This window comes from Saccoglossus kowalevskii, chromosome 14, assembly GCF_978046115.1.
Source record: "Saccoglossus kowalevskii chromosome 14, keSacKowa6.1, whole genome shotgun sequence".
Lineage (NCBI taxonomy): Eukaryota > Metazoa > Hemichordata > Enteropneusta > Harrimaniidae > Saccoglossus > Saccoglossus kowalevskii.
The window spans coordinates 26,075,170-26,096,797 of record NC_140654.1 but is presented as its reverse complement, the minus strand read 5'-3'; the positions used below and the strand labels follow the sequence as shown (position 1 = coordinate 26,096,797).

Below are 21,628 nucleotides of genomic sequence, written 5' to 3'. Positions count from 1 at the left end.
CTTTTTACCAAAAATGACAAAAATATTTATCAAAATTAGACAGCGAGGCTAAAAAGTGCAGAAAAGTTTGGGGAGAGAAAGTCCGGTGGTGAAAAGGTTAATGTATTCAAGCCATAAGTCACACTGACAAAACAACTAAAGTAGAAGTGAAACTAAAGCTCAGCAAATCATGAGTGTAAACAAGTACAGAACCAATTTGACTGCTATACTTACATAATGCCTTTATCAGTACAAATTGCATTCCAAGAGCTAATGGCTTCTCAGGTTCCGCAACACACCTAATAATAATAATACAGAAACAATTATTTTCTAATGGTCTTCTAATTCTTATTTTATTAAGATATCTATATCGGTCGATTCTAAAACTAATTAAACCTGAAATAGATAAGCTCTTAGCGTTTAAAATTTTCAAAACACACGCACACAAAAATAGGTATTGTGGCATGTGAGAAAGATAATACATTCAGATCAATCTACTATGACAGAAAAATCATTATCTTTCACTTGCTTTTGGGTGTACCTTTTTAAACATAATTACTGTAAGGAGGGCTACAAACTTACAAAGACACTACAGGTACTGTAAAATGACTAATTTTCACTGGGTTTAAATTTTGCTAATTTACCATTTCAGGCATATTCAGTGGGTTTTATCATTTAGATAATATGTTCTATGCTAAATTTTAAATATTCACTGGGTTTTAATTTAGCGCATTTTCCAGTCAAAAAAATTAAAACCCAGTGAATAATTAACCCCTTTACAATAGTTATCAGCCTCTTTGTATGTTACCCTTAGTGTCTGAGTTGCTTTATTTTAAGGAAGTGAATACTGAGAATTTTGGGTGGTTTTTCTGCATCACAGATTGTGTGTTGTCACAGCTAATGTATTTTACAAAACTCCTTTTGAATAGAAATGTAATGGACCAATGACCTGTAGAAATGGCACCTGATTTATGTATGTATCTTAGTAAACTATATGTTGCATTCAACCAGAAATCATCTACTTATCTCACTTAGTAGAGTGACCATACATCCACACAGCTTGTCGATCTGGAAATTGTTGGTGCGAATCCAGCGTGTTGCTGCTCAAAAACAACCCATTTTTAAATAGCGAAGGGAAAGTTGCAACTCTCCACTTATGTGACAACAAAATTAGTCTGAAAAACGGTCCTTTCTCAGTAAACGGGCATTGTTGAGAACAAATAAACTACTAAACGGGACAAAGAAAGAGTACTTTCCAAGTAAATACTGAATGAGAACTGTCTAATATCATAGGTTAGTGGGACTGTTAGAACAATAGAGATGAGCAAAAAGGCTGTATTACTGGGTTTTAAATTAACTGATTTTCTAGTGAAACAATTTTAAGTTTTATACATGTTCACATGATTTTATTTCAACTATCAGCAAAAGTGTTTACAGTACTATTTCTATTCCAGTAGAGATTGCATTACAGTCACCTGAAATTTGATTTCACAATCTGCATCTGTCAGATGCTTAAGAATTAAAAATACTATACTGTGTTTGCTCTATTTATAGAAGCACAAGTCTAAGAAATGAAGTCAGACAGATACAGAACCGAAAACTAAGACCTGGTTGCAAGAACAAAATTGAAGCTCTTGTAAATTTTCAACATTTTCATTCATTTGTCACTATTTTGTCAAGAAATTCCAGCCATACATACCATATAAAAGTAATATTTCTAAACATTTTTAGCCACATTTATTTTTGTTTGACCATTTGTTAATAAATTTACCCTTTGTCGAATGGGGAGCTCTGCATTGCATCACCAATAGGTGCATCGCTTTTAATTTGTTTACTATAACTAAACGCTGCATATTTATTTGACCATTAAAAACAACTTATTTTGACCATAGACAAACAAAAAGAGTTGAGTTGTTTTTTTCACAACATTTTTCACATTTATATTAATTTTTTCTATAATTTCTTTATTAATTTTGGATAAAATGAACATAATTTCTTATTCAAAAGTTTTCTTTGGTGCACAAAGGGTTAATTCTCACCTTAATGTTGTCATGATAATTGGTATCTGTGTAATAGCTGTAATAACTACCACAGATATCAAAACTGCCATAAACAATCCCAGTCCAGTGCTACAATCACGTTCACATCTACCATAAGTAGCATAGTTCGTTAAGGAATAATCCGATGGTGTAACTTCATTTACAAAGTATTCCGATATGCAAGCACAGTTGGTGAAGTTCTGAAAGTTGAATAAAAATTATAATTATTCATACTCTAATGGAAAATGTTAACATTTATATTTTTACATAAATTTAAAATGTAAACTGAGAACAGACTTCTCAGAGTAAAGTGAATCAAGTGAGTATTGGTCACCAAATCTGGGAGGAGAATAATGTACTGGAGGGGAGGGGATGTTACTCAACTGCTAGGTCTGAAGTCTAAATACTCGCAAGGTGTTCCATAAAATGTATTAATATCATTATGCTAATAACTAAACTGAATGTCATAGCCTCAAATCATCACAGTAAACATACAACTTCACATTGCGACAGCCTGTAGTGGAAAATTAAATTATGTACACTTTGCAGATGATACGCAATTACTAAATGTTTATTCAACATAAACACACAATTTTATTGAGTGACTGAAATGTCTCCTTCTCCAAACAAAGAAATGATGTTTTGTTTGCATGACTATTTATCATTTATTTCCCTGGAAAATAAGCGAATACCCTGTATGATCAAATATCAAAACAGTGAAATTAAATACCAGTTAAAATAAATGCTTTTACAGTAACCAAGTCATCATTATGACGATGCTATAAAAGCAAAATCAGTATATTAGTGAACAAAAAAAGACAGACATGCTCAACAAGAAGTGACAGAGATTATTCTATTACTGTCATTTTTTTATAATTTGCAATAATAACTGACATTCACAATGCTACAGACTTAATACTCACATAGTATTCAGAATATTTGATTCATACACAATGTGCATTTGGTTTTTGTTCCAGCTTTGTGCTCTCTAAGCATCTAGTTGCACTAATCTCAAAAAACATCTTATTATTATAATATTTATATAATTTGTAGTTAGGTAAAATTTACATTTTCTAAAATGAAATAAGTCTAAAACATAAAATCAGGGTGCACAACATTTCACCTATACAGTTAGATACAATTTTTTTTTTCTAAACGACTGACCTTCACCACAATCAACAAGCTGACCGAACTTGATTTTTGGGGATTCAATTTTGAATCATGATCCCTACAATATTACTGAGTAGTCTTGTTAGAGGACACACTGCATGTGTTCAACCATGTCTGGTTGATACCAGGAAACAACAGTAAATTACTATAGTGTCATTATAATAGAATACAGCCCTGTCATGTTGTCCCTACATGGACTATGGTTTCCATGGCAACACGTGTCTATATGTATAATATCAGTAGGAATTGAATTGCTGACATTTGATATGACACTGGGGTATCAAATGTGAAAATTTAAAGACGGCTAAAAGCAGACAATGAGCACTTAGTAGCAATGCAAAGCTTGAGGCAACCATAGTGAAAGATGATGTGTAGCCATGGCAACAGAGTACATGTAGGAAGAGCATGTAAAATGTAAACTGAGAAAAATGATATGATAGAACTGAGTACAAGAAGATTTTAGTATCACAGACGCCATGGTGATAGAGAATGTAGATGTCACACAATCCCATGATGCCATGGTGATAGAAAATCTAGATATCACAACATCCCATGATACCATGGTGATAGAAAATCTAGATATCACACAATCCCATGATGCCATGGTGATAGAAAATCTAGATATCACACAATCCCATGATACCATGGTAATAGAAAATCTAGATGTCACACAATCTCATGATGCCATGGTGATAGAAAATCTTAATATAACACAATCCCATGATGCCATGGTGATAGAAAATCTAGATATCACACAATCCAATGATGCCATGGTGATAGAAAATCTTAATATCACACAATCCCATGATGCCATGTGATAGAAAATCTAAATATCACACAATCCCATGATGCCATGATGATAGAAAATCTAGATATCACACAATCTCATGATGCCATGCTGATAGAAAATCTAGATATCACACAATCCCATGATGCCATGGTGATAGAAAATCTAGATATCACACAATCCCATGATGCCATGGTGATAGAAAATCTAGATGTCACACAATCCCATGATGCCATGGTGATAGAAAATCTAGATGTCACACAATCCCATGATGCCATGTGATAGAAAATCTAGATATCACACCATCCCATGATGCCATGGTGATAGTAAATCTAGATATAACACCATCCCATGATGCCATGGTGATAGAAAATCTAGATATCACACAATCCCATGATGCCATGGTGATAGAAAATCTAGATATCACACAATCCCATGATGCCATGTGATAGAAAATCTAAATATCACACAATCCCATGATGCCATAATGATAGAAAATTTAGATATCACACAATCTCATGATGCCATGTGATAGAAAATCTAGATATCACACAATCCCATGATGCCATGTGATAAAAAATCTAAATATCACACAATCCCATGATGCCATGATGATAGAAAATCTAGATATCACACAATCCCATGAAGCCATGGTGATAGAAAATCTAGATATCACACCATCCCATGATGCCATGGTGATAGAAAATCTAGATATCACACCATCCCATGATGATAGAAAATCTAGATATCACACAATCCAATGATGCCATGGTGATAGAAAATCTAGATATCACACAATCCCATGATGCGATGGTGATAGAAAATCTAGATATCACACAATCCCATGGTGATAAAAAATCTAGATATCACACAATCCCATGATGCCATGGTGATAGAAAATCTAGATATCACAACATCCCATGATACCATGGTGATAGAAAATCTAGATATCACACAATCCCATGATGCCATGGTGATAGAAAATCTAGATATCACAACATCCCATGATACCATGGTGATAGAAAATCTAGATATCACACCATCCCATGATGCCATGGTGATAGAAAATCTAGATATCACACAATCCAATGATGCCATGGTGATAGAAAATCTAGATATCACACAATCCCATGATACCATGGTAATAGAAAATCTAGATGTCACACAATCTCATGATGCCATGGTGATAGAAAATCTTAATATCACACAATCCCATGATGCCATGGTGATAGAAAATCTAGATATCACACAATCCCATGATGCCATGGTGATAGAAAATCTTAATATCACACAATCCCATGATGCCATGTGATAGAAAATCTAAATATCACACAATCCCATGATGCCATGATGATAGAAAATCTAGATATCACACAATCTCATGATGCCATGGTGATGGAAAATCTAGATATCACAACATCCCATGATGCCATGGTGATAATAAATCTAGATATAACACCATCCCATGATGCCATGGTGATAGAAAATCTAGATGTCACACAATCTCATGATGCCATGGTGATGGAAAATCTAGATATCACACCATCCCATGATGCCATGGTGATAGAAAATCTAGATATCACACAATCCAATGATGCCATGGTGATAGAAAATCTAGATATCACACAATCCCATGATACCATGGTAATAGAAAATCTAGATGTCACACAATCTCATGATGCCATGGTGATAGAAAATCTTAATATCACACAATCCCATGATGCCATGGTGATAGAAAATCTAGATATCACACAATCCCATGATGCCATGGTGATAGAAAATCTAGATGTCACACAATCTCATGATGCCATGGTGATAGAAAATCTAGATATCACACAATCCCATGATGCCATGGTGATAGAAAATCTTAATATCACACAATCCCATGATGCCATGTGATAGAAAATCTAAATATCACACAATCCCATGATGCCATGATGATAGAAAATCTAGATATCACACAATCTCATGATGCCATGGTGATAGAAAATCTAGATATCACACCATCCCATGATGCCATGGTGATAATAAATCTAGATATAACACCATCCCATGATGCCATGGTGATAGAAAATCTAGATATCACACAATCCCATGATGCCATGGTGATAGAAAATCTAGATGTCACACAATCCCATGATGCCATGTGATAGAAAATCTAGATATCACACCATCCCATGATGCCATGGTGATAGAAAATCTAGATATCACACAATCCCATGATGCCATGTGATAGAAAATCTAAATATCACACAATCCCATGATGCCATAATGATAGAAAATTTAGATATCACACAATCTCATGATGCCATGTGATAGAAAATCTAGATATCACACAATCCCATGATGCCATGTGATAGAAAATCTAAATATCACACAATCCCATGATGCCATGATGATAGAAAATCTAGATATCACACAATCCCATGAAGCCATGGTGATAGAAAATCTAGATATCACACCATCCCATGATGCCATGGTGATAGAAAATCTAGATATCACACCATCCCATGATGATAGAAAATCAAGATATCACACAATCCCATGATGCTATGGTGATAGAAAATCTAGATATCACACCATCCCATGAATCAAGATATCATACTGCAATATAGGGGCAATATACTAAGGGAGTGATAGAAGGTGATATACTAAGATATAAGGTGACACACTAAGATAGAGGGAGATAAACTAAGCTAGAGAAAGATAAACTAACAGATGGCGATATACTAAGCTAGAGGGAGATTTACTGTAAGATAGAATGCGATATACTAAGATAGAGGGAGATAAACTAAGCTAGAGAAAGATAAACTAACAGAGGGCGATATACTAAGCTAGAGGGAGATTTACTGTAAGATAGAATGCGATATACTAAGATAGAGGGAGATAAACTAAGCTAGAGAAAGATATACTGACAGAGGCGATATACTAAGCTAGAGGAAGATATACTAAGCTAGAAAGAGATATACTAAGTTAAAGGGAGATATACTAAGATAGAGGGAAATATACTAGAAGATATAAGGTGATATACTAAGACAGAGGGGGATTAACTAAGCTAGAGAGAAATATACTAAGATAGAGGGAGATATACTATAAGATATAAGGCGATATACTAAGACAGAGGGAGATAAACTAAGCTAGAGAGAGATAAACTAAGATAGAGGGAAATATACTTAGCTAGAGAGAGATATACTAGAACAGAGGGAGATATACTAAGATATAATAAGGTGATACACTAAGCTAGAGGGAGATATACTAAGATAGAAGGAGATATACTAAGATAGAGAGCGATATACTAAGTTAGAGGGAGATATATTAAGATACAAGGCAATATACTAAGCTAGAGGGAGATATACTAACCATTATTAAGCCTCCATCTTCACCGACCCCAATGACTGTTTGTTCGCATCCAGCGTGGCAAGGACTAAAGTATGTAATTCCATTGATACCACAGACTGGTTGATATGCATCAGATGTGCACCCGCACTGGAAGTTACAACCAGAAGTCACGTTGTAGAATTCTGGTGCCTCCTGAATTTCAAATATGCTACAGAAAAAGAAGAACACAGTGTTTAACTTCAAATCTTTGAATATTAGAGATTCTCAATATCTCTCCCATATTTTTTCCTCCTGATTTTTAACATTTTGCATTTTTTGTATATAATTTAAGTATAATTTCTTAATTATGGACCAACTGAAGTTAATTTCCTTTTGCTACAAGTTTTGATCAAAATGTTGACAAAAATATTGAAAAAAAAGTTTCTTGCTCAAAGGGTTCAAGATTCCATAAATTTCATTTGGCAGCATGACTTTCATACTTCAGGAGTCAACAAATTTAGTGCACCACAGTACTTTATGTTCATGTATCTAGCAGAAGGAGTTTTTTTTTAAATAGTACAGGTATGAAATTTGCTCCATACCATTTCCTGAAGCTGATTTAAAACGAATGCACAAGAGTTTTTTTTAAGCATAGGGCAAATTACTGTAACTGTTGTATCTTTACAAATAGTTCTATACTCCCTTTTATTTATTTTTTCAGAATATAGTTCCAGACACATTGTTGCATTATCTCAAGTTCAAAAACATCACAAAGAATTTGAATGGATCATGTGTAACTTTTTCCACATGGAGTCCCAATGTAATCCCCACATACAGTAATATCATGTTTATTTTAAAAAATAGGTTTGTACCCCTAATGATCTTTCATCGCAAAGTATAAACAAATTCCAAAGACTTTTGTGAAACAGTATTGGACAACCATAAAATGACCATAATACAAGTATACAAAATTCAAAAGTTGTTTTCCTGTCAACTCAACTTCCATTAACTGAAAAAAGCACAACTTTTACAATGCCCTAATACTATGAGTTGTTCATCATCTGATGCAAAAGTTTTCTGTGTCAATTAATCAAATTTGTATACACATGCACAGCTACATAATTTTTACTGAAAATTAAAAAGGGACAAACAAATCATATAAATGATTATAACAAAGATTTCTAAGATGAGAGTAAGTGTGTAATATGTGATAAAAATTACAGGAAAATTGCGATATGATCAAAAAATTACATAACTTCAAGAAACATACATTTCTTTGAAATCCAAATGCAAATTAGTGAGTCTGTTAAAGAACTGGTTGGTGTTCATCCCCAGACTATTTTTGGTAGTGTCTTTGCTTATTCACAAAACAGGAAATATTAAGTGCGTTTTAAGTTTTTTAATGTCGTTATAATCTTGTTCACTTATGTTCACTTCTTGTGAGATCTTCATCGCATATCACCTTACATATCTTACAAATCCTAGTTATTATGACATAATGTTTTTCAAAAAACAAGCATGTGTCATACTAGGACCTAACTGGGACCTAACCTAAAGGAATATACATGTATAGTAGACTAATTAACATGATACAAAAATAATACATAATTCACAAGTTTCATATGAATGGTTCTAGTATGATAACACTTGGCTACAAAACAAAATGCAATGAACCAACAAAATAGATTGCCATTATAAATCAAAAACGTGATAACGAACAATGTAGAGTTTGGGAAATTTGAATCTTCCAAAACTGCTTTCTACATTGTGCACCACGTAAGTGGCTCTAATTTTGACATGATGTAGCAGTGAGTATTTTGCACATAACAGGGAGTTAGTTGCACTGAATTTTAATGTTACATATCTGATATACACAGAAGAAATAGTTAGAAAACTTACTTGGCTTCATATCCAACAGATACACCAGCCAAACTGAGAGTATTGCAATGTAGCGGGAAGAACGCAGAATAACACAGGAATGATATAAAAATACAAATCATTGACAAACGAGCTGTGCCTAATGTGTTCATATTGAATTTTCTTACAAGGAAACCACCAAACACTGTTCCACCTGCTGCACCTGGGATCAATGTACCTGAATAAATAAGAAATTGAATTATTATACATCTGGCGGCTAGAACAATAGAATTAATCACTGCAAAATTCAGATGTGCTCAAATGTGTTCAGAATGTCTGCTTTATTTGGTTTGTATGAGATGTTCTACTGTTCCCAGCAAAGTAGTTTTGGCTGAAGTGATTTGGCCAGAGTATAAGGGTGAATAAACATTATAATCAAACATATTCCTTTGTTTATATCGGACACAGTATCAATGCAGTTTGAGACGGAAATAGAATCCTGTCACTGAATCATGTAGGCATTGAATACATGAAAATGTATGCCATGGATCTCAGAAAATGTCATATCTCACTAAATTACGACTGTAATCAGGAAAAATGTACAATAATAAGATGTGCTATTGGATACATTGTATTGTGTAGTGCCTTTTTTGCAGATATTGTGGTATCCTTGTATAACCACTTGCTATTTTAATTAAAATTTGAGAATTGATAAATATATAACAACAGAATCACTTACAATTTTTATTCATGGTCATGTATGTTAGAAATAGAGAGCAGCTTGTCATAGGCATGATACAAAGTAAAGTTTTGTAGTATAATGTAGGTTATAATTAGATTTTATGGATGAGATAAAGCCATTATAGCTGTTAAAAGCTGTTTTAGCAAATTTACTGTTACAGGTCAAGACAATGACACAGGCTTTAACTACATTTCTAAACTGTACAAGATTTTTAGTGTCCTATTTCACAGAAATCAATATGCCATATGATCAAAAACAGTTTTTTATTTTTACAACAATGGCTGACACATGTAGTATGGTAGTTTCCAACGTCATAACAAAGAAATATACCAGATTAACGCTTTTTTATTAATTCTTTTGAGCTAATTGTCACAAGTACACAACAAATTTCTAATTCATAAGAAATAAGAAAGATTCAGAGATACTGCAGCAAAGTGTATCAGGGATTTTTTTTTAAACAAGGGAACAGGAGCGCAGCGCCCTCGTGCCATGGCCATGCGCCCCCTTACCCTGGGAAGCAGATCCTCTAGCATCCATAAAATTCTGGTTGACCAGGGATCACATGTGACCTGTCTGATAGTAATTTTGGCCCCAAGGAAGTCTTAGAATGCTCCATTGTAACTTGGAATTATCAAAAACTCAACACCCTGGTAGCGGGAACCCTATCTCCCCCACTGGGTGGCGGCACTGAATTGCAGTGCTCTGTCTTGCAGTTCTTTTCCAGAAAAACCCCTGTGTATCCAGCTTGCAACAATTATTGTAATCATAAAGACAAATATTTACTTGTACTTGTGTCCTGACAATGCACACAGTACATCACAGTACTGACGCATCAATATAACAATCAATATAATATTTCATTAATTCTGTTATTTTAAAATGTCATATCAAAATGATGGCCTAATAGAAACATATTTGCTGTTTTTACTTTTGAAAGTCAGTGTTGTGTCAATAAATAAATTTTAAAATAAATAGATTCAACAATAATATCCAGGGAATATTGGAATATAACATAGAAAGTGCATCCATTTGAACCCTGTATTTTTTAACATATCACCCACTAAAAACCTCAAGAATAGTAAAAACACTGCATCAGCAGGGATTGTTTTGTTAGCAAGGCTAGGACAATCTGTGACATTGTCGTGGAGTGCAAAAGGAGCCTCAATATCGAATTCCTAGAAGACTGTCTGCACCGAAACTGGGACATGGAGATAATGGCAAATGACTTACCTGTAAGCAAGCTTGCCGACGATGGTGATAATGAATACTGTGTTTCAATAAACTTTGGCATAAAAGTGATAAACCCTGTGGCAATAGCAACTTCCATTGCTCCAGCCATTGTTATACAAATGTAAACTGGGTTGAGGAAAAGACTAAGAACAGCCCTGGGTAAATCTACAGGAAAATAATAACAAGGTAAAGGTAAAATATAAAACTTTAAAGCCATTTTTAATATTCAGAAAGGAAGGGGTGTGTACTTTAAACGATATAGCAACTACATGTTATATAGGCACTGAACATTTTTAGGTAAATTTTAAAATTTAAGTGCTAAATACATGTCGATTTTTAGCATAGTAATCAGTTAAAATAAACATTGACAATTGTGTACTGTACTACTCATTGCCACTGGATTATTATTATTTTAGACTGGTAATATAAGCTTAAAATTTAGGTTGGAGAATTATAGTTATTTGTTTACAGAGGGATTACTGCAGTTGGGTGGATTCATCAGAACTAGAAAAAGTTATGTTGATGTTAGTTGTACATGATTATTGATGAGAATCTCATAATCTTGCATTCACACGGTCACTGAATAATTCACATAATGACGCTGAACCCTAGATAGGCAATGTTTAGACTGGCCATATATTTCTGTCTTTTGTGTAACTTTTCAATTGGGCAATAATTAGTTGACATTTTAAAGTTTACTACCAAGGGCATGATTTCTGCTCTTGTCGAGCATTCAGACACCACAATCTTGGCACATACTGGGTTGGATAAAGCTCTTTATTGGAACGGAAATCATAATTTATTCAGCATGTGCTGACTCAGTCCCAACACACGGCATATGCCAAGACTTCTAATGTGCAAGCAGCTAGTGGATACATACATGTATGGTGTGTGAATTTGTTTTCGGAATATGTGAGATTGGCTTTTTTTCCCTAAAACAAGAAGCTTTAAAACAGCATTGATTGATTCTTTGGTATGTTACTAATGTGAATTTTGTTGTTTTCTGATTTAGTCGATTCAAAATAAATAACAAGCAGTCATTCTTATCATATAAATCGGTAACACGTGTATCGATAATAAGGGTACATTTACTCCCTCAGAATAAAGTCATTCCATGTCTACGTAAAGTCATATTTTAATGATCCAGAACAATGAATGTAATTATTTGTTTATGTGCTCTTCTATCAAACATTAAGCTTTTAATAAAGTAAACTGTATCACAGGGTTGATATCAAACATATTGTGTTACAAGTACATATTTCCTTTTTTTGTGATCAATGTATGGCCGACAGACTGCCATTTTTTTTGTACAATGCTCTTTGGGATACAACGACTTGAACAAAACTGGCAGGTAATTAGAAATCATATCCATTTAATCTAAAACTTAAACAACAGATTTAAAAAATAAATTGTACAAATTTTTGCAAGAAAAACCATGGGCGTTCACTTACCACTGAACTTTCCACTCGTAAATTTCATCTGAGTGTCACCACTTTCTTCATTGTTCGTGTTTATTGTTTGCTCTTCTTCAGTCTCAATTTTTTTAAGTTTTTTAGGAAATCCAAACAAAGGAATTGAGGTGGCAGCAATGGCAATGCCTATGAATACATAGCCAGCCCACCACGCACCAACCCAACGTGCATCAGAAGGATCAACAGGGATGTCTTCTTGTTTTATAGAGCCAAAATCCACATACAAGGTAAGTGCAGCCGCTCCAAATACAAAGCCAAGAGCAGGACCAATAGCACCCATGCAGTATAAAATACCTACAAGATACAAACATTGAAAACCTATCATTTACATTTACATGTACATGTACCAAGATTTACATGCAGATTTTATATAAATCACCTCAGAGATAATAAAATTCCAACTAGGAACCTATATTGATAAGATTCATTTATAAGTTGGTGCAAAGGAAATATGTTCATTCAAGTTTCTCCAGAATCTATGTCAACATATTCCATTGAACACATACATGTACTTCTTGTACATTTCATGAAATACAGTGATGTCTGCAGTTGGAGAAACGAGTTTTTCCACCATCAGCAAATTACAAATAAAGAGGACGAAAAAAAGGGACAATGTTTTAATTAACTTTAATACATGACTAAAAGTTGTGCATTTTATAAATATTATAAAAATTATAAATTCAAAATGTTTGTAATTCCAAATGATAAATCCATCAATGGTGTTATGACATCATATAGTGAGTTTAATGGAATCCAATCAGCAAGTGTACATGTGGCTGTGTACGAATAGTGTTAATGGGTTCAAGAATTATATTTGGATGGAGGTCATAAGAACTCATTATGGATATAATCAATGTTAAGCACTTTGGCCAATAAAAATGATATTTGTACATTGTGCATATTTGAAATTGAATGACAGCTGTCTGAATTTATAAATTGTTATAAATGTATGTTATTAAAGCGCGGTGGTCGTCGCGCAGCGCGTGTTCGAATTTCATGTAAATAAACAATGTATTTTACACACGTTGTATACGTTGCTATGAGTCCCATATCGAAGAGGACGCGGCACGACGACTGCCGCCCTTTAACTGAGGCAAATTTAAAGTTACCTTCTATCGGTTCAACATCATCATATACACTGTTCATACGAAATGAAAGCAGCTAAAAACTGAATATGTGATAGTTCTCACATTCTTAGTAAATTAGATTACACAATGATGAAGCACGTTTATGAATAGAAAATAAAATTAAGTTACCACAGTCCTATTAGTAATTAAAATGTTAGCTTTACAGGCAGTAGTTTCCAAGTACATTGTATATGTAATTAGAATGTCAAAACCTGTTGTTTTCATATGATAAAATAAATTGGTATGCTACAACTAATATTATCACCAATATTATATTTTATGTGACAAAACAATTCAACACCATTAATTACAATTATGTTAAAATGCCTGTATTCAAGTGTTTCATAGGATAGTGTGAGATATTATTGATATCTTGTAGATATTCTGGATACATGTAAGAACGTAGAGTTTGCCATTCCAAAAAAGGCATGTTACCACTAAGGCAAATGTTAAAATTTTAATCTTTTATATGGGGAAAACTACATCATTAATAATAATTATTAATCTATGTAAACATAGATGCGTTACGGCTATTTCACGCCATATTCGAACGTTTCCCTTTGTTTACATTGGATGTAGAAGCATACTAGGGAAATAGAATCAGGTTACTGAATATAAACGTTCGCACAGCACAACATGTTTTTGGTTGCCATTTTGGGGTATAATCTCTCATTAAATTATTACTATAAGCAGGAAAAAGATGTATAATAATAAGATTATCAAGAGAATATTTATGACTAAATATGCACTCAGGCAGAAATGGGTCACATTGACCTCCGCCACGTGTCTGTTGATACAATCGCCTTCCGCCTTCATGCATACTTCGCGATATTCTTGTGATAATCACATATTATTGTTATTGATATATATACTTCATTATTAGAACATTTCGTGGATGCAAACCATAATATATATTATTAAACATCTGTCACTGTAACGCGACAAGTTACAGTGTGCCATAATTTTGTGGTATTTTACAGGGTATTTTCATCCTAACATATTAGGAAATGCGAATTCCAAATATGGAATAATAAAAACAAACATGGCTGCCACCAGAGTGCACATACACTTGTAAGAGAAAATATGGGAATTGAACTATTTGAACTTGTATATATTACACAACATTTGAAATGATGTACTGTTCCTGAAAATTTTCTATGACCACAAGAAATTGAAAATACTGTTATTCAGTCTCAAAAACACCTACTGTAAAATACTTTATTTTAGCTGGAATTAATTTTCGCTTAAAAGACTTTTTGGGTGTTTTGTATAGAATTTATTTTTACTGATTTCTGACCAGTTGAATGTAAAATATAAGAAAAAGGTATATTCACTCGATTTTATTTTCATTGAAAAGCCTCAACTAAAAAGCACTCAGAGAAATATGTGTGATTTAATTTAAACAAATATTTTTCTTGTTTTTCTGGATTCACAGTCTACTAGACAGAATAATTACTACAAACATTCAGACTTTTTTACCATACACATGGAGAATATAGTGAACTATACACAGCTATCTAGAGGAGATTGTACTGTGCATCAAATCATCCTATAATCATCATCAGTAAAAAAGAGTGATTATATTGCCTGAATCACGTGTACATGCTGCTGACACCAACCTACATGTAGCAGAAAATATATTTCTCACATGTATATTTCCAGTCTGAAAAAGTGAAACCACTGACAGTTAAAAGTGATATTATATATATATTAGTATTATACATCTGTCACTGTAACCCCATAAGTTACAGCGTGCCATTATTTTGTGGTATTGCACTTGGTATTTCAATCCTAATTCATTAGATTTTTTTCAAAAAATTCAACTACAAATAAAATAATAAGCTATCACAATTAAAATAAATTTGGCAAAATGTGCTTTTCAATCTGTCCTGTATCCTGTAACACTGTGTAGAAATGCATGTCATGTATGCAATGAAAACTAAAAACATTACATTTCTTGTACACTTGATCATTAAAATATGACCACACACAGACCTGTTATTTGAGTTTATACATTATTACCAAGTAATACTATTATTGTATAAACTGTGCCAACTTACATGTACATGTAACTATCTGGGGGAAATGTCATTAAAAATCTATAATATATTTTATATAAACATTGATGAAACCAACTAAGACTAGAGGCATCTAGGCATTGGAGTTTGTCGTCTCAATAAATTTTCATCTCTGAAAAACATAATCCTAGTAATTAAATAAAACCAACTGGGACGTTCTGGGAGACACTTCATTACACTGTACAGTACAGTATCACCAACTGAGGTGATATACATAACTTTAATAATCAGGGGAATACTGTTATGGGAGGTATTAAACTGAAGGTAACAAGTATATATTGCGAGCACAACTGGAAGTTTTTAATCAACAATTCAGCACCATACTACATGTAGAAAATAGTAGAAGCTACATGTACATGTTGCACTGCTGTTAGGCTAGTGCACTTTAAATACAAGACAAACTTAGCGTAACATATACTAGTATACAAATTAACTTTTTCACCACCAGATTTTTCTGCATTTTGTTTCTTATATTCTTGAATATTTCTAGGAATGTACCTTAATTTTGAAGCCAACAGACAAAATTTGTGTAAATTTTTAGTTTCTATTCAAACAAGCAGCCTGTCGGCTGAGATAGCTCCGCTGTTAGCAATGCACATGGCAATTAAAGAACAGAAGATATCATTAGAAAATGAACAAATCTGAGAGAGGTCCACATGTAGTACCTATATGTATAATATATCAAAGCAATTGGACTTGCGGTTTTCAACAAGAAGTCGAAAATATCACTTTTTACCAAAAATTACAAAAATATTCATCAAAATTAGAAAATTAAAGATATCATCATGAAATGAACAAATCTGAGAGAGGTCCACATGTAGTTAGTACCTATATATGTAATATCAAAGCAATTGGACTTGAGGTTTTTAACAAGTCGAAAATATCACTTTTTACCAAAAATGACAAAAATATTCACCAAAATTAGAAAATTAAAGATATCATTACAAAATGAACAAATCTGAGAGAGGTCCACATGTAGTACCTATATATGTAATATCAAAGCAATTGGACTTGCAGTTTTTAACAAGAAGTTGAAAATATCACTTTTTACCAAAAATGACAAAAATATCCACCAAAATTAGAGAATTGAAGATATCATTACGAAATGAACAAATCTGAGAGAGGTCCACATGTAGTACCTATATATATAATATCAAAGCAATTGGACTTGCGGTTTTTAACAAGAAGTTGAAAATATCATTTTTTACCAAAAATTACAAAAATATTCACCAAAATTAGAGAATTGAAGATATCATCATGAAATGAACAAATCTGAGAGAGGCCCTACCCAAGGTACATATACACCAAGTATCAAAGCATTCAGGCTTGTAGTTTTCAAGAAGAAGTCGAAAAAGTAAAACATTGACACGGACGACGACGACGGACAATCACTCACAAGCCGGTAGGCTGGTTGGCGATCCGCTCCGCTTAAAAACAAGCAATATGTTTTTGGCTGTTTCCATGGTGTGACATAAACGTGAAGCTAATGTCGGTTTATAACTAATACGAAGTTCGCAAACCCCATTCAGTCTTTAGAAGTCACTTAGTTTACTACTAGGACCACAGTTACTCCTGTGCTAGGACGTATTCTGCTGTTACATTTATTATTTCCAACCGTTTTGCGATAGCATTTTCTAGAATGAAGCGTTTTCTGTAAATACTAGAAGCGAAATAATGAAATAACGAAATGGTAAATATTTACCCAAAGTACAGTGTGTTGATCTTCATAATAATATACGTCATAATGCAAAACACTAGTCACGGATCGTATATTTAAATATACGACTCCACAGTCCAGAATTTCAGACGGATATTAAGCAACCTAAGAGCATATCAGAAGCATTTACTCTAAAATATAAAAAAGAACTGCAGTCAAAAGTCAAGAATGCCAGCAAATGAAGGACTCTGTCCCACAATCCTTTGTGCGCGTTATTACGGACACGCGCAAAAAACTGTACCACGCTTGTCAAATCTGGGTCAAATATACAGTACGCTACTATCTTGCCAGATTGTTTAGTAGTGGAGTGTTTGGTGACCATTGAATTAGCCTGTGATTCATATTTTATGTGTATTAATTTATTCATCAATTTTCGTGATTGACAGTACTGCCTAAATTTTAGTAAAAAATACGCAACTGGTGAAACAGAAGAGCATCGCCAGGCGATGGACGCGGGGCTCTTTGGCAACGACCGCATAGAGGTCAAAATACGCGTTCTGTTTTTACTCGTTAAATTTGGCTCTTCCGTTTCGCCCCCTCCGGAATGTTCTACTGTTGCAATGGCAGTGGTGGGCCAGGATTTTTTTCCAATAGTTACGGCACGACCTACCTGTGAAGTATGAACAAACCCAGCTGAGCCGAAAAAATCACAGATGAGTTAAAAGCGGTTGCTGGTGAAAAGTTACCCCAACTTTGGGTCAAATTTCTCGGTAATGAAAACAGATATCAAAAATTCAAATAGTAACTTTGTGCCCACACTCAAGCTGAGTAGAATGAGCTATGTCTGAAGTGTTTTATCCCAAATTTGTAGGAGGAGATACATTTGGCGCAAAGCTATCCAAAAATCAGTTTTTTGGCTGTTGCTATGGCAACAGTGGGGCAAAATTTTTTTCCAGATTTCTCCCAATAACTAGGGTGAAGGTGTGACCTACCTGCCAAGTTTGAAAGAAATCGGCCAAGCCAAAAAAAATAACAGAAGAAATCATAAGTGAAAACACTGGAAATTTACACACACAGACACACACACAAAACGACAAAAGTGATTATAAGGGCAATCCTAGCGGAGCGGATCGCCAACATAATAAGCTCGGCTTGACAAAGTCGACAGCCGAGCTAAAAATTGAAGGAAAGTGCCGACTATAAACAGGACTATTTTGTGAATTTGATATGGAAAGAGGGAGCTGGTAGTGAAAAGGTTAATGAATGTAATATGAAAGCCACTTAAAAAATATAATTTTAATTTTGCAATTCCTCAACCTCCAAAAAACAATTTGTTGATCAAGGATCAATTTGCGGAAAGATTATGGCAAATCAATCTGTACATTATAATGGTGTTGATGGTGACAAATGAATAGACTAACCCAGCAAAGAAAATTTCTGTTTGACTCACAACACTGAGTTGCCATCACTACACATATACCATACAATGGGTAATACATAATGGGTATATGCATGATAACTGCTTAGTTATTTCATTAATATAATGCATTGTTATTTGACAGCCAAAGTACCACTGGGATTGACACTTTTGTTTAATATTTAATTAATATCGATTCTGATACAAACGACACAAGAAACATGGATCGACCACACTAATTAAATTTAATTAAATTGTGTACATGTATAAATATGTAATTATTTGTTTTTTGGTGATATATAAAATGTAGTAATTATGAAATATATGAATGATAGAAAAATTAGTAATAAGGATTAAATTTTGTGCGCTTTTACAACATTTTAGAAATCATATTATAACCAATGAGCAAACTACTATAATCTTGCCAGAGATAAATTGTGCTGGGAAAATCCTTACATTCGAGAATATATTTGTGAAAATGCATCTAACAAATACCCATAAACCAGTAGATCATGATTTTATATCTTGCAATTTTTATTTTTTTTTCTATTTCAGGTTTCTTTCTACAATTATATCAATAATTGTATCAAGATGGCGGGTCATATGAGTTTCAGACTTTAAGCCAGCTATCTGTCTACCTGTCTTTTTTGATAGGCCATCCACATTTTAGACAGGTACACAAATTCATCAGACAGGCACAATTTCTACAAACCTCTTCAATTTTGATAAAAAATTACCAGTAGATTACAAAATAATCAACAAAATATTGATTGTACGTCTCTGGTTACAGACTAGGTACTTTCTACCTATAACCCTGGTAGGCATGAATGTAATTTTCTTTATTTTGAAAACAACTTTTCACAAGGGATGGCATACCTGTATATCAAGCTGATTTATTTAATATGCTACCAGAATAAGCAATCTTTAGGTCTGTGAGTGGAGTTTTTTTTTAAATATATGTGTGCAGTCAGTTATGACAACTTTTCTAAAATACTAGTGTAGTTGAATTGGTTTAATTTTCTGTACTTTCAAAATCTGTGATGATGCTGTGTACTACTTTAAGAGGATTAATTATTCCCTGGGTTTTAATTTTGCTTATTTTCCTGACTGGAAAACTAAAACCCAGTGAATATGTATATATGTAAAATGATAAAACCGTGAATTTTAAACCCACTGAATATGCCTGAAATGGTAAATCAGCGAAATTTAAACCCAGTGAAATTTAGTCATTTTACAGTATTGAATTTGACTAGACAAAACGCTCTTTTTAATTTTGTATAATTCTGGGTATCGGTACTCGAGTCATTAGTTCAACATGTTAAAACACTGTCACCTATGGAGGGTTTAATTCAAGTATGAGCCCTATATATTTCATTGATATTTTTATTTTTAATTTGCGTTTCACATAACGATTCTAATTTATCATTTCAATATTTTCGCTTTAAACACCAGATTTGCATTTCACATAAAAAATTAAATTATTATAATTTCATTAATACTTTCACTTTAAATACCTGATTCGTGTTTCAGATTAAAATTTGAATTTATCTCCTGTTCTAGATTTTTATTAGCCATCTGTGACTGTGGTGGAATGGCAGGAATGCACTCGAATTTTAAAATGTTACAAGCAAAACATAATTGCAACAACGAAAATGCCAAGAGATGTCTGCAATAATCAGAGGCTATGCTCGTCATTTTTTTTCTCAAAATCTCAAGATGAATTACACAGATAATTTTTGAAAAGGTATTAGAATTCTATTTTGTTCTACCTTATACAGTGGTTGAAATGCCTGTCTGCATGCCCAAGATGGATTATTTTGCAGTCAGACTAGTACAAATGTAAAAATTTTAATTTACATGCCCTGTGGTCTGGTAAAAAATGTTCAATTTTCTTTTTCAATAACAATTTTGAAAATGAAATTTTACTAAATAATATTAATTATTGGATAAAGGTGAATGCCATACTCATTAAATACAAATTAAAATCATGAAACAAAGAAAAAGTTAAAATAGAAAAAATTTAAGTTATTCCTTGTGTGTTTCTTCAGAATGATGACTTGTGGTGATTGCATTGGAATGGAAACGGAAGTATTTTAAAATAATGTTTAATTCCGGGCTGTTAACTTTCAGTAAGAGCTGATAAAATTTGAAAGTTACCTACAATTTTGAGAAATTTCAAACAATATGTTGTCTAGCACATTAAACACATGAAGAATTAAATCAAAAATTGTAAGTATTGTCAAGATGCGAACTGCTCAAAAGATCAAAATTGAAATACTATTTGGTTGTTAAGCAGGAAAACCACTCTGAAAAAGTGATTATCCCACATAAAAATAAAGTTGTCCAATTACGCTTCTCTGTTTCATCTTGAATATCAAAAGCTACCATTTCTTCATTTCACATAATAAAATTGAATAAAATTTGGTGGACACAAAATACATTTTCCCATATGTACCTCTCAAATCAAAACTGGCTGGAAATAAGGTGCAATCAAATGATCATGTTTTGTCATAGTGGCAACGACAAACAGTCTACTGGTAATTGTATTTTCATCACGTTGATTGACGCATCACATTGTGCATACATGTATTTACGGTGTACCCAATATACTGTACTATGCATCCATTATGCATATGTATTGAGATGCCTTATCTTTGACTTCTGGGAAAGTGAACTATTAAAGTGGATATGGTTTTTCAGTATTTTTTCAGAAAAAATGTAGGTGCATTGACAATACTAAACGTTGTAATATTGT

The 21,628-nt window shown here is 33.3% G+C and overlaps 1 protein-coding gene across 1 annotated transcript in view; it reads right to left on the bottom strand.

Annotated features, from left to right (window-relative positions):
• LOC100368142 (solute carrier organic anion transporter family member 5A1-like) overlaps positions 1–21,628 on the bottom strand; it is a 43,213-nt gene that overhangs the window by 8,081 nt on the left and 13,504 nt on the right. The window contains exons 2-7 of the mRNA XM_002737446.4: positions 12,574–12,888; positions 11,123–11,287; positions 9,193–9,388; positions 7,336–7,522; positions 2,019–2,218; positions 214–278 (exon numbers count right to left, since the gene is read on the bottom strand). Of these exons, the coding sequence (XP_002737492.1) occupies positions 214–278; positions 2,019–2,218; positions 7,336–7,522; positions 9,193–9,388; positions 11,123–11,287; positions 12,574–12,888 (1,128 nt within the window). The remainder of the gene's footprint in view (positions 1–213; positions 279–2,018; positions 2,219–7,335; positions 7,523–9,192; positions 9,389–11,122; positions 11,288–12,573; positions 12,889–21,628) is intronic.